The sequence below is a fragment of the Sinocyclocheilus rhinocerous genome, unplaced genomic scaffold (genome assembly GCF_001515625.1).
Source record: "Sinocyclocheilus rhinocerous isolate Xijiao unplaced genomic scaffold, SAMN03320098_v1.1 scaffold273, whole genome shotgun sequence".
Classification (NCBI taxonomy): domain Eukaryota; kingdom Metazoa; phylum Chordata; class Actinopteri; order Cypriniformes; family Cyprinidae; genus Sinocyclocheilus; species Sinocyclocheilus rhinocerous.
The window spans coordinates 431,839-444,962 of record NW_015656360.1 but is presented as its reverse complement, the minus strand read 5'-3'; the positions used below and the strand labels follow the sequence as shown (position 1 = coordinate 444,962).

At 38.3% G+C, this 13,124-nt stretch overlaps 4 protein-coding genes across 4 annotated transcripts in view; 3 read left to right on the top strand and 1 right to left on the bottom strand.

Annotated features, from left to right (window-relative positions):
• The window catches only part of engase (endo-beta-N-acetylglucosaminidase), a 10,053-nt gene extending 8,836 nt beyond the window's left edge, over positions 1-1,217 (top strand). The window contains exon 14 of the mRNA XM_016527542.1: positions 708-1,217. Coding sequence (XP_016383028.1) covers positions 708-1,127 — 420 coding nt within the window. The 3' untranslated portion in view covers positions 1,128-1,217. The remainder of the gene's footprint in view (positions 1-707) is intronic.
• Positions 1,218-1,396: 179 nt separating this feature from the next.
• LOC107720074 (retinoid-inducible serine carboxypeptidase-like) lies at positions 1,397-4,620 on the bottom strand. Its single transcript, XM_016527679.1, has 10 exons — positions 4,558-4,620; positions 4,405-4,479; positions 4,077-4,149; positions 3,852-3,889; positions 3,105-3,233; positions 2,890-2,980; positions 2,696-2,809; positions 2,468-2,605; positions 1,855-2,018; positions 1,397-1,648 (listed from the first exon to the last, which is right to left on the bottom strand). The coding sequence occupies exons 1-10, from the start codon at positions 4,618-4,620 to the stop codon at positions 1,586-1,588; spliced, it is 948 nt and encodes a 315-aa protein (XP_016383165.1). The 3' UTR covers positions 1,397-1,585.
• A 1,348-nt stretch (positions 4,621-5,968) lies between these two features.
• Positions 5,969-10,792, top strand: LOC107719984 (coilin-like). Its single transcript, XM_016527543.1, has 7 exons — positions 5,969-6,320; positions 6,413-7,433; positions 7,954-8,043; positions 8,178-8,225; positions 8,315-8,384; positions 8,530-8,618; positions 10,588-10,792. Exons 1-7 carry the CDS (start codon positions 6,070-6,072, stop codon positions 10,645-10,647), a joined length of 1,629 nt encoding a protein of 542 aa, XP_016383029.1. The 5' UTR covers positions 5,969-6,069; the 3' UTR covers positions 10,648-10,792.
• A 1,869-nt stretch (positions 10,793-12,661) lies between these two features.
• The window catches only part of rab11fip4a (RAB11 family interacting protein 4 (class II) a), a 43,153-nt gene continuing 42,690 nt past the window's right edge, over positions 12,662-13,124 (top strand). Inside the window, exon 1 of the mRNA XM_016527541.1 lies at positions 12,662-12,957. Coding sequence (XP_016383027.1) covers positions 12,805-12,957 — 153 coding nt within the window. The 5' untranslated portion in view covers positions 12,662-12,804. The remainder of the gene's footprint in view (positions 12,958-13,124) is intronic.

Genomic DNA, 13,124 nt, shown 5'->3' with positions numbered 1-13,124 from the left:
TTATGAAGCGACGAGAATACTTTTTGTACGTGAAGAAAGTAAAAATAACGACTTTATTCAACAATTCATCTCCTCTGTGTCTCTCCACATTAGCGCCATTTTGTTGAATATCCACTGAACGCAAACTGCGTACGCACTTCTGTGCCAGCTGCGACACAAGGATACGTTTTCTATGTGTATTTACACTTTGATTTGAACGAAAACAGCGCATCCGTGTGTCGCAGCTGACACAGAAGAGCGTACGCTACTTGCGTTCAGCACATATTCTCCAAAATGGCGCTACGGTTATGCGGAGAGACACAGAGGAGAGGAATTGTTGAATAAAGTCGTTATTTTGGTTTTCTTCATGTACAAAAAGTATTCTTGTTGCTTCGTAACGTTACGGTTGAACCACTGATGGCAGATTTGAGTATTCTGACGATGCTTTTCATACTTTTCTGGACCTTGACAGTGTAATTTACTTGGCAGTCAATCGGACAGTCACAAGCCTCCCGGTTTTCATCCAAAATATCTTAAATTGTGTTCCGAAGACGAACGAAGCATTTATGGGTTTGGAACGACATGGGGGTAAGTAATTAATGACAACATTTTCATTTTGGGGTGGAGTATCCCTTTAAATTCTTTCAATTGGAACCCCTAATTGACGGTAGTATACATATAAAGTTGGTAGTGGCTAAATGGTCTGTTTCTATTTTTTTCTTGCACAGCTGTTGGATGCAGAGAGTCTTCAAGCACCCCTGCAGTCTGTTGAAGGCATCTGCGTGAATGATGTGGTGTGGCACACAGGTGCTTTGAAGGGAGACGGACACATGCACAAGGTACTTTTGAATGCCACCTTACGCTGGCAATATCCCACCCAGCAGGTTCGCCATTTCCGGATTCACTGGAGGCATCTCCGTGGTCCTGACCCTCGGATTCCCCCTAGACCCTTGACTCTGATTGGCAGGTCTCACTCCACCCTGTATCGTGTGGTGGAGCTGGAGGTGCCTGCTGCTCTGGGTCTCATAGAGCTGGTGGTGGAGCCTGTGAGCAGAGAGGGATTCAAAGTGCCTGAGGCCCAGTGTGGCCGATGCACACTCAGTTACAGCGCCAGTTCCTCAGAGAACCCATCAGTAATAATGAAATGAAAAGTAATGTACCTCATGAAAATAATAATGTACCTTCTTCAAAACTGTAATATTTTAACCAAAGTCTCTTCATGAAATTCGCTTGTTTATGCATTTCTGTGAAAACAAAAAAGAAGATGATCCTAGTTTTCTTTCTTCTTGACTTGCAGATACATTATTTGTGTTATAAATGAATGGGAACGGTAAACAACATTAAAGTTAGTTCTCTCTTAGCACATGTAGATTTCAGGCAACAATTCAAACTGTATTAAAAAATTATGACTTTATTGTTTGCAGGCATTCAAATGTACAAATTTTACAAGACAGGCATTGAAAAAAAAGACATTGATTACATTAAGATCTCAACCAAAAGATAAAAAAAAAAAAAAAAAAGTCGTCAGATTTTGGTAACATTTTTAAGTGTTGATTGTCTAAAAGTGGTTAGCAAGCCAATCCAGTTTGTATGTGAATAATATCCATCACTCCTGCTGAGTCACCATCTTCAACATCCGCAAAGCCATTGGCCCCTGGTCAGATGGGATCTGTGATGATGTAATGGATAGAGATGGTCACATACACTCATGAAGACTAAAAATAAATACTGAGAAATGTATTTTCACTTCAGAAAAATGAAGCTAAACCACCATAGCGTCTGCAGTTAAAGCCATGCTAAAACCCTCTGAAATATAACAATATTGAACAATGTTTTACAAACATTAAAATTAGTGCAAAAAAGAATATTGCGTACCATATGTCCAGCTTTGAGGATCCAGTAGAAGGCAAAGTTCTTGTAGGTCTTATAGAAAGCTCCAGTCTGGCTCTGGGTTTGCGGGTCTTCCAGCGCCATCCATTTCATTTTGTTGAAGTATTGGAGTCCGTCCCATTTCAGCTGTTTCACCCACAACTCCTGACCTGCTCACAAATAAACACAAATCAATCATTGCACTGCAATCTTGACAACACCCAACCATAATGGTCTTCCTAAATATCAAACTGATGAGTAAAATGGATTATAAAAAGCTTAGACTTACAGACACCACCTATTAACATCCGACCTGGGTGATCTGATCACAAGTGGTCAGCTGCGGCACATTACTAATCACACCTGGCATTAAAAGGCATTGTGTATGACCACTTGCGATCAGATTTAATGGACAGGATGGTCTCTGGTTTCATGACTACATAAATCAGGGTATAGCAAGTTGACAGACTTGACTCGTTGTCTGGGACATATTAGTTTTGGCACTACAGATGATAAATGGTGACACCACTACCAAGTGTAAATGGCCCAAGTGCTAGTCTTAAATGTGTTGGTCAAGAGTTGCCATTCTGCAATGTTTCCTAATGGTTGTCATCCTCACCCACTGTGTCCACAATAAGATCCAGCTGGCCATTGTAGACTGTGACATTGGCCCCTGCAGCCAAAAGCTGATCTACAATGTCCACCACAGGCTTCATGAAATCTCCTGCCATGCTGACAAACACTGCCTCAGCTTGTCCTGAAGAAACAGAAGAACACTTGTAAGAATCATTATGTTGTGATTTTTTTTAACACAAATACCTCTGTAGATCATAAAAAGAATAATTACCTCCCCATGTGACATTCTTTGGTATGACACCAAGCTTCTGTCTGATTGGCCCGTTCATCAACTCTGAAAGGGACTGACGGTGCAAAGGGCGGATGTGGCGACGCTTCAGTGAGGCTGTAAAAAACAAGACAAAATGATGACCAAAACGTTTTAATTTATGTAACAAACGAAGCTGTGCATGTTGAGTTTCTCACAGAGAAATCCATTGGTTTGATCTGAACTGGTCTTCACCATCTCATCAGAGTTTTGAGTGAGGATGTTATAGAAGTTCACATTATTTGTGTTCTGTAACAGAATAAGTTGAGTAACTGAATGAAGCACACAATCTGTTAGATCTAATTTCTTTAAATAAACAATGCATTAAGGCCTCTACTTGAATGTTTTCTTAAGCTACTGGTGCTTGACTCACCTGTTCCACTACATTCTCTGTGATGGACCACATGTCAGTGGCTTTTCGGTACTGGCCCTGTTTCACTGCCTCCAGCACCGCATTTGCTGCTTTAGTCACCTCGTCCAGTCCATTGTCATCCAAAAGAGACTACAGCACAGACACAGCTGCATTAAGCCCTCTGATCAACAGGTGTCTGATGTGTCAGAACACTAGCACATAAATCTCATTATACACTATCGTTCAAAAGTTTGTAAATTTGAAATTAATACTTTTATTCAGCAAGGATGCATTAAATTGATTAAGAGTAAAGACATTTTAAATGTTACAAAAGATTTCTATTTCAAATAAATTTTTTAAAAATAAATAAAATAGTTTTATTCATCAAAAAATCCTGAAACAAAATCATGGTTTCCACAAAAGTATTTAACAGCACACCAGTTTTCAACATCAATAATAAGAAGTCTCTTGAGCAGCAAATCAGCATATTAGAATAATTTCTGAAGGATCATGTGACACTGAAGACTGGAGTAATGACTGCTGAACATTCAGCTTTGCCATCAAAGGAATAAATTATATCTTAAAATATATTAGAATAGAAAACACTGTTTTTACTGTATTTTAGATCAAATAAATGCAGACTTGGTAATCATAAGAGACTTCTTTCAAAAACTTTTGATTGTTAGTGTATTGTTGTTTTGATCATGCTAATGCAATCATGCTTAATCTCTCTAAAAGGAGATGGAGGTGTTATGATGAATTACTCACTGTGCTGTAAAGATAAGGACCCCAAGTCATGACTGAGTCTGCATAAAAAAAGAATAAGCAATCAGATGTGTTGAGTGCTATATTGTAATGCATTACACCTGGTTTATGCAGCCATGCGAGTCAGGACTAAACATGATGAATGTGCGTAATGATTAGTAAACTGAGATATGATAACTTAAAAATCAATAAGAAAGACAAATATAGCTGTAAATATAATTTACAGACCTATAGGAGAGATCCAGGAGTCTCCCAAAGCCACCCCAGCAAAGTTGCATTTGACTGAACCAGCTTGAACTGCCTAAAGAGAGAGGAAATAAACATTCAGTGCAGATTAAAATGAGTTTGAGGTGTGGTCAGTAAATTAACAGCAAATAGAAACTGGTAAAAACTAGTATTCTAAACTGATGCCAGATTTACTTTTGTGGAAGTAGGAACTATTGTGATTCTTCCACTTATAGATGAAATCAGCAAGCGCATGACTTTTTTAGTCTTGTGTGTGTTGCTACAAAATTGCCTCTCATGAAGCCTAAAGTGAGAACAATTATATCAGTACCTTTGTGAGTTCGAGGGAAATGGCTGCTGCCATTTTGCCTCCATATGACTCAGAAAATATATAGAAGGGAATACTCTGTTGGGGAGAAAAGTTGAGATACAAATGTGAAAGGCATATTAAGTTCAATCTGGTAGGTATTTTTGTTTTGCTTACTTGAAACTCTGTCTTTAGAGAGAAAAAGCTCTTGAGGAGGACCATCATGTCTGATGCCACCATCATGGAATGGAATTTTTGATGTGCTTTCAGAGATTTTTAGGGTGCAAATGCAGCCGGATCGGGCACTTTTCATTCTGGGACTTTCTGAACGTATGCATCCATTATCAGGAGCACAACACAAACTGCTTGCATACAGTTTAATTACAGCCAAGAAATTACTACTGTTGTTCTGGAAGAAAAGGGAGGCCCTACAGTCAAATTATGGCTTGGAGAGATGATTTCTACTTTACATTTGGAATTAATTAAGATACTGTTTGAAGGGCAAATTTGAGCAGTTTGACAAAAATCTTGATGGAAACCCTATGGACTAATGCATCATTTGTTCATGTAATGTTTTAATATTTCTTCATCATACTTTACAATTTAAAGATTGTATTCTTTGTTTTTTTCTCTCTTTTCTAATTTTGATTGTATTCTTTGTACAGGTAAAAGAGAAGAAATATGCAAGATTGCAAATCCATCTTCAAAATCTTTGTTTTGTTCTTATGTATATATATATATATATATATATATATATATATATATATAGTGTACAACGTAACATTTTAAGGTTCATTCTGGGTCGTGCATGACGAAAAAGTAATAAGTTGTGGTGCAGTATATTCAATTCACGTTTTTTTTTTAACTGAGAACCAAACCTTTTGTACAAGCAAGAGTATAGCCGAACATGGCAGGTTTACAGGGAAAAAAATTAAAACGTTGCATAGTTCGTATTGCTCTCAAGTTTTTACTTTTAGATCAGTGTTTTAGATATTGTTTCCATTGTTTTTGAGTCAATAAAAGGAACCGACTCAAATGAGTCATTTGTTCTGTTACACAACTGTCAATGCACGTTCGAAAACCCTTAACGGAACCGGTTTAGGAAACCATTCGGTTCCCTTATTATTTTAATTAGGTTCTCGGTTCATAACCTTCATCTGGGTCGATTACCAGGAGACAAATAAAACAACGGACATCTTTCGCTTTCGCTTTCTGTCTAAAGTTACAAAACATATCAGTATATCTTCTCATGTTGCAATTACACTCCTAAGACCAATAACTATAAAAAGTGTGACTGAGCCTGAAAAGTTAGACGTAATCCCTACAAATTTCCAAAGGGTGACATTCAGCACAAAAATACTCCATACCTTTATAAAAGCTCGCAGCAAACAGCAGCACAGCCAGCATGCCAATCCACGAGTGCGCCATTATTATCGCTCTCGCTCTCTCATACGGGCAGTGTTTGGACCCCGGCTTTAAGTACGTTACTCAAACCCAATCCTCTGAACAGTGTGATGCAAGGAACAGTACTGTCCCATATGACTTCAGTCAGCTGACGAACAAGGACGTAAACTGCAGCTTTTCTCTTCCACACCAATAGAGAGCAGCAGAGTGTGTGACAGCGTGACTGACGCCCCCGTTTAAAACAGTGAGCGCCTCCATTGTCCTCATTGTCAATACAGCTCAGGTATGGCCACCTCTAGTCTCAATTCTATCAGGGTTAGACTGTACTTTGATTATCCTCCTCCCGCGACACCTGAATGTCGGATGTGTTGGTTGCTGGTGGACTTAAACAAATGCCGAGTTGTCGCAGATCTTTCCAGCATCATAAAGGAAAAGCTCGGCTACAGCCGAAGGACTATTTTAGACTTGTTTATTGAGGATTGCTACCTGCCCTCCACAGAAAGTATTTATATAGTACGTGATAATGACAGTATAAGGTAAGAACTGTGTTTATAATAGTATGGTGAACGTTTATGCTGTTTTAAATACCTTTAATATTGATAAGTTTATTTATCATGCCTATTGACAGGGTGAAGGTATCCAGTCCTGTTTATATTAATGGAGCAGAGGACTACCAGAGCTCTGAAGCACAAAACTCCAAGACCAAGAAAAGAGGGAGAGGGGATGAGACTCAGATCTGTGAAGGTCTAAGTAAAAAAAAGAAGCATGAAGATGCGCGAAACAATGGCTCTGCACCAGTAGAGGATGCCAAAAAGAAGAAGAAGAAAGAGGTGAAAGAGTCAGCCACCAAACCTGACACCCCTCAAAAGAACATTGAAACCCCCTCTTCTACTAAAAACAACAGAAAAAGCACTTCTGCTGTCCCTGCCAGTGACAAAACAACCCGTACAAAGATTAACCAACCAACGTCAAGTTCGTCGGACAGCAGTGAGGATGAGTCTCACAATAAGGCCCCTCCACCAAAACCTAAACCCAAGCAGAATGGCGCTGCCAAAAAGCCACGGAAAGAAAGCACATCGTCCGATTCATCGTCTTCAGATGACACAGAGAAATCCAAAAGCAGCATTCCTGTACAGCCACTTCCTGCTACTCCTAAACTATCTAGCACAACCTCAAAACTTCCACTACAGACCCCACAACGTAGAGAGAGCTCCACAGATTCCTCCTCCTCATCGTCACCCAGCCAAGTCGAACCTTCAGCTAAGAAATCACAAGTAGCAACTCAGCCCTCCTCAACTACAATTCAGTCTGTCTCGTCTTCTGTCTCTAAAAAGCCTCAGGATAAGCCAGAGAGCTCAGACTCAGATGCCAGTGAAATAGAGCTTGTGATTAAGAAGCCAAACCTGCATGGAATGGGATTGAAAATTGCTGGTGTGAGCCCTGGTGTTAGTGAGGCAGCAGGCAGGGACAGAGGAAACACAAGAGGTCAGGAGAGAGGCAGAGGTCGAGGTGCGAACCGAGGCAGTGGGAGAGGAGGTTTTGGTAGGGCCAAGGGAACACCGTGGAAACAAGACTTTCATTTCAACTATGAAAATGGCGAGCGGCAGAAACCGAATGATTCTCTGACTAATGAAAGCTTTATTCTGCAGGTGAGATGAATGTGAAGATGTGGTTTATAAGAAGAAGTTACTGTTGCCCAAATGTTTGCAAAAGATCTGCAAGAGAAATGGCCTCTAAATCTAGGGTTTTCAACCAGGGATCTGTGGATAAGATATAGTAATCATAAACAATTTCATTTTATTTGTTTATATAAAAAGCTAGATGTTCTCAGTAACATTTTTAAAAATATAATATAAATTATTTATTAATATAATAAACATTTTTGTAAAAAGAAACACTAATTAAAACCTAGCTTTTTATGCTGGTCAGTAAAGGTTGAAAACCCTTGCTCTTGATAAAACATTTTCATAATTTCTGTCATAAGTCTAGACTTGGACAACATTTTCATCTAATAGGTCTTAGTTTTAGGCTTTTCTTTCTATCGTGTTTTAAAATTAAGTAATATATATTTATTAATTAATAATATTTATTATAAATAATAAATACATATTTATTTTTTTATTTTACACTAATCCCTAACTATACAGTTCATGTTGTGTGTTCTTGTAGAATCCACCTGAAATAGCTCCCAAACGAGACTACGCAGCTTTACCCTTGCTGGCAGCTCCCCCTGCAGTGGGCCAAAAAATTGCCTTTAAGGTACAATGTGATATGATGAATGATAATAGATACACTTCAGTTTTTTTTATTTGTTATATCTTGATAGTATTCCTAGGTTCAGTGACCACATGTAAGTTGTCTGTGAGTTTTTATGGATCTCTCCTGTCTTAAAGCTTTTGGAGCTGACCGAGAACTACACACCGGAGGTGTCTGATTATAAAGTAAGCCATTATACACTTCTTTAATGTAAATTGTGTTGTGTGTAATGTAAATTATGTTGTGTTAAAAACAGTTTGCTGTTGTCATTTAGGAAGGGAAGATTATTGCATTCAATCCTCAAACAAAAGTGATGGCGCTTGAACTGCTCTCTCAACCTCAAGGTACCCCCAAAAGTTTTTTTTTTTTTTTGTATTGCCACTGTTTCAGTTATATACATTTGACGCCTGGAGGTGCAGCTGCTCTATTACACACTAGCTTGGACTCTTCTTTCTGCAGCAATACTTTATTTTATTATGTGTCATTTAGCTCCAGCTGAACCTGGCAAGTTTGACCTGGTATATCAAAACTCTGATGGATCCGAGAGAGTGGAGTATGCTGTCACACATGGATCACAGGTACTGAATGTTCTCTTAAAGAAATAGTCATCCATCTAAAAATGTACTCACCCTCGGGTCATTCAAGATGTAGATGTGTTTATTTCTTCATTCCATGAAACAGATTTGGAGAAATTTAGCATTACATCATTTGCTTACCAATGGATCCTCTTCAGTGAATGGGTGCCGTCAGAATGGGTCCAAATAGCTGATAAAAACATCACAATAATCCACACGACTCCAGTCAATCAATAAATCTTTTCTGAAGCAACAAGCTGTGTTTGTAAGAAACAAATCCATCAAGACATTTTCAACTTCAAACTGCTGCTTCAGGCTAAAATATTAGTTTTTTTTATCTATAATATTGTGTCTCCAGTGAAAATGTTGTCTCTTCTGAATCAGGAGAGAAATATGCATAAATCAAGCATGGTTTTCAAGCGAAAACACTTCAAAATAGTTCTAAACAAATATATCGTTGGATTTTGATTTGAGAGGAGAATAGGGGGTGGACTTTTTTACTGGACTCCTATTTTGGACAGAAGTGACTGTTTAAAACGCGTTAATGATTGTTTTTTAAAAAAATACAAACAGCTTTTTTTTTTTTGTGTTGATGGATCTCCAAATCTGTTCCAGTGAAGAAACAAACTCATCTACATCTTAAAGGGCCTGAGGGTGAGTACATTGTCAGGATTTTTCATTTTTGGTTGAACTATTCCTTTAAATGTTACATAATAAAACACATCAAGCTCACACCCACATCACATGGATTTTAGAATGGCTGTAACATTGAATTGACCAATCACAATTCAGGGACAGATCTATCTATTTATTAAAAAGTTTTTACTATGGTTTGGAAATACATATGAACTGCTCAGGGGTCCTACTAAACAAAGGCAAATGTACTTGGTGTCATTAAGTGAGTATGTGATTAATATGAGTTATATAACACACATACACTAACAAAATTACATTTTGCTATTACCTTTATTGGTGGGGAGATGTTTTAGATATCAGCAAGACAGTGGTAGTCATATGGATAAAAATAGCTTGCAGTAAGAAGAGTGTTTGTGACTAATTAGCACCATGACTAATTATTTCTCAGACTCATGTCGTATTTTAAATTCAGATTAAGGATCATAATTACAAAACTTTCTAGGGAAACACACTTGACACAAGTTTCAAAGGGATATAAAAGTGCGTAATCCATGTTGAACACATGCAATGTCCTGACAGTGCTGTTGCAAGCACTGTATGGCAAAGCTCTAAACCAGTGGTCACCAACCTTTTTAGGCCCAAGATCCCTGACCTCGGCCTTTATGAAAGACGAGATCTTCTTTGCTTTATAACAAACAAACTGGCTTTAAACAAAAATATCTAGCCATTTGAAATTAGAGGCAACCACTGCATTTTAATCACGATCTGCACGGGCAGTTGTTTTTGATTTGATCTAGATTCATTTCAGGATTTTAAACAAAAACAGAATGGTCTGATTTTAGGTGTTATTTATTTATTTGCTACATATCTGCACGAAACAAAAACAGCAGGTCTGAATGAGACGCACTCTCTGACAGCAGGTGGCGCTTATGAACAGGGTTGCCAGGTTTTCGCAATAAAACTAGTCCAATCGCGTTTCGAGGAGGGTTCCCCTGTAAAAATTGCATTCCGGGGGTAAAATACACGTTTTTCAGCGGGGATCTTCCAGTAAAATTCACATTCCAGGGACTAAATATCACATATAGTTATTTTCGGGATCTACTGGGACAGTGATAAAGATCTACCAGTCGCGATCTACCAGTCGCGATCGACGGGTTGGCGACCACTGCTCTAAACCCTCTTTTGTAGTTTGGATTGTAACCCCATCCCCCAATCCAACACAAATGTTGCTTTCTGATTATCCCTTTTAATTGTTGAAGTGAATAAGGGCAGTTCTTTGTACAAGTGTAGGCTGTGGTAGGCTAAAACAAGCCTTTCTTTGATGTCTTTCCTACAGCTGACTGAGTGCTGGGATTCTCTTTTGGAGCCCCGGCTCATTGTGGAGAATGTTGGATGATGGTCATACAAAACTTGTTACTTGAGCCAGACCTATACGGACAACCTTTTTATTTTAATGCTGTTTTGTTGAAACAGCTAATTTCCATAATTGTATTAACTTGTAATTTTATTCTCAATGTCAGTTAAATAAATATTTTTTTTTTATTTTCATATGGGAGTATGGGTGATTGATTTATCATCAGTGTCTGTTTATACAGTGAGTGCAAATAGCTAGGCCTGTCAAGATAACAACTTTTTGTTGTGCGATATTATGCCCCAGAAATAATTGCGATAAGCGATATTATTGTCATATTAAAGACCATTTTATGCCACTGAATATATAATCATAATGTAACAGCAAACAAGGCCATATCTTCAGATGAAACTTTTTTGTAGAAGCATTTATTTAATTTGAACGAGCACCTCGTGACTACACCACATTATGTACGAGAAGCTGCAAAAGACACTGGCTCAAGTGGAATGTAAAAAACATGGTGACATTAATTTTTAAGTAAACATAATGGGCGATATATTGCGTCACCAAAATGTATTGAGGTCATGTACATATATTGCGCGATAAGTCGATATATTGATTATTGCGACAGGCCTACAAATAGCCATTATTGGCATAGGCTGTTTTTACTAACTAAAGAGAGATATTTTGGTTTTAGTACAAATCGCATAATTCTTTTTACACTTTGTGTGATTATCACTTGTCAGCATTTGCATTTAGTGTAAACAATATTCTTTTTGTTGCTTTTGAGAAGTAAATTTAGTGTTAATTCATGTTTTCAGTTTAATAATAAAGTTTACACTGAGTGAACAAATACTGAAGCAATATGTCTGCTAGAATTTATAATTTATGCAATTCACGTCTTACTTTAAATGAATGCTGAAAATAATAGTCATCACAAAATCAAACAACAAAACTGAGAATAAAGCGCACGTGTATCGTTCTTAATTATTTTTGTCCTGTATGGTATGGTTCATAGACTGTAAAAAAAGATGGACGACACGTCTCCTATTCCTTCCACTATAGAAAAGTGAAGCCAAAGCATCTCAGTATGGCCGCTGCCATCTTGAGTAACCAACGACACGCCCCGTTTTTATAGCATCAAATTACTAGCTAAAATCAAACTTATCACAAAAACGAATAATTTAACATATATCAGCGTGATAACAACTCCCTTAAATGAACAAAACCATCTTTTGGAAAATTGTATTGGAAGTGTCATTTATTTTTTTATTTTTTTTGACTCAAGTCCCATTCGTTTACATGGAGAGGGCGGGGTTTATGAACTGTACTGCAGCCAGTCACCAGGGGGCGATCAAAGAGCCCGCAGCTTCACTTTTCAGGACGTGTGAGGCACACACGATATATGGTTACATTGTGCAAAAACGTGAACATGTTTGATGTGTGTATATGATGATATTATTGAAAAATTTCAAGTTCCTCTAAAACTTGTACTGTTTGCACTATTGTTGTTTCTCTTGCAATATTAAAAAACGAGAGAGAGAGAACGATAAGCGGGCTCTTTTACCTGGTCAAAAGATGTGCGTGGAAGTTGCGTACGTAACTATAGCAACAGTACGCTGCAGGATCATTTAGGCTCATCCTTGGCAGGTAAAAGCAAAGGTTTTTTATGTACAGACAGGGTATTACAGTTTTAATTATATAAAAACCCCTTACGTTTCATATGAGATGCTTGATAGGAATAATAATCAAACGAATTGTCTTTTTAGCCTGAAGTATTTAATCCATGAGAAAGCAGAATTCTGTTGAGTATTGAAAAATAATAAGAATAATATTCTGAACTGATGTAGCCTGAACTGATTATCCATCCAGCAGTGCTGACACCCTGAGCAAGAGAACAGGAACAGACATAGTTGATAATCTACTCACTGTATCTTTTGTTTTAAAACTGCTTTGATTCGGGATCAACCCAAAATGATTTCGTTGACACTTGTGTCAGTTGCGTGAACCAATCAAAGCGAGCTCAAGCCACCGCGTCATACGTGACGTCAAACCCAAGCTAGCGCTCATTCCGGCGCACGCGACCCCTCCGCAGGCGCTGATGGTTCCTTCCAGCTGAACTGAAGTGATGCTGCTGGTGAGTGCTGAGGACAGCAGCCTAGTCTCTCTAATACAGAGCATTAACAGCGCCTCGTCACAACGATGGACCGCAATGTCCTCCCCGACCAAGAACAGCTGCTGGTGTTCCTGAAGAAGCTCAAAGAAGTGTTCGACGTGTGCGACGAGGATGCTGACGGATATATTCGGGTTGAACACTTCGTGGACCTCGGTCTACAGTTCGGCCAAGGAGATGAAGTAAGAACCTCTCTTTATATAATCATTCACTCATTTCCTTAATTCTGGGATGTTTGTCTTTTGGTACTGCAGAGCACCTTTGTATTTTACCCCTTAGTCTCTGGGATTAAGTTAACACTTTCTCCAAATTTGTGCAAACAGGTTGGTTTATCCACGTATCGTATTTT

What these genes read in the sequence shown, in the direction of transcription:
- LOC107720074 (XM_016527679.1), bottom strand. Translation starts at nt 4,620, where the DNA reads ATGGTGGCATCAGACATGATGGTCCTCCTCAAGAGCTTTTTCTCTCTA. An exon ending in TTTCCCTCGAACTCACAAAG is followed by an intron (nt 4,150 to 4,404) that starts GTACTGATATAA and finishes CTCTCTCTTTAG; the next exon opens with GCAGTTCAAGCTGGTTCAGT. An exon ending in GTCCTTATCTTTACAGCACA is followed by an intron (nt 3,234 to 3,851) that starts GTGAGTAATTCA and finishes TCTGTGCTGTAG; the next exon opens with TCTCTTTTGGATGACAATGG.
- LOC107719984 (XM_016527543.1), top strand. Translation starts at nt 6,070, where the DNA reads ATGGCCACCTCTAGTCTCAATTCTATCAGGGTTAGACTGTACTTTGAT. An exon ending in CGTGATAATGACAGTATAAG is followed by an intron (nt 6,321 to 6,412) that starts GTAAGAACTGTG and finishes GCCTATTGACAG; the next exon opens with GGTGAAGGTATCCAGTCCTG. An exon ending in ACTGCTCTCTCAACCTCAAG is followed by an intron (nt 8,385 to 8,529) that starts GTACCCCCAAAA and finishes TGTGTCATTTAG; the next exon opens with CTCCAGCTGAACCTGGCAAG.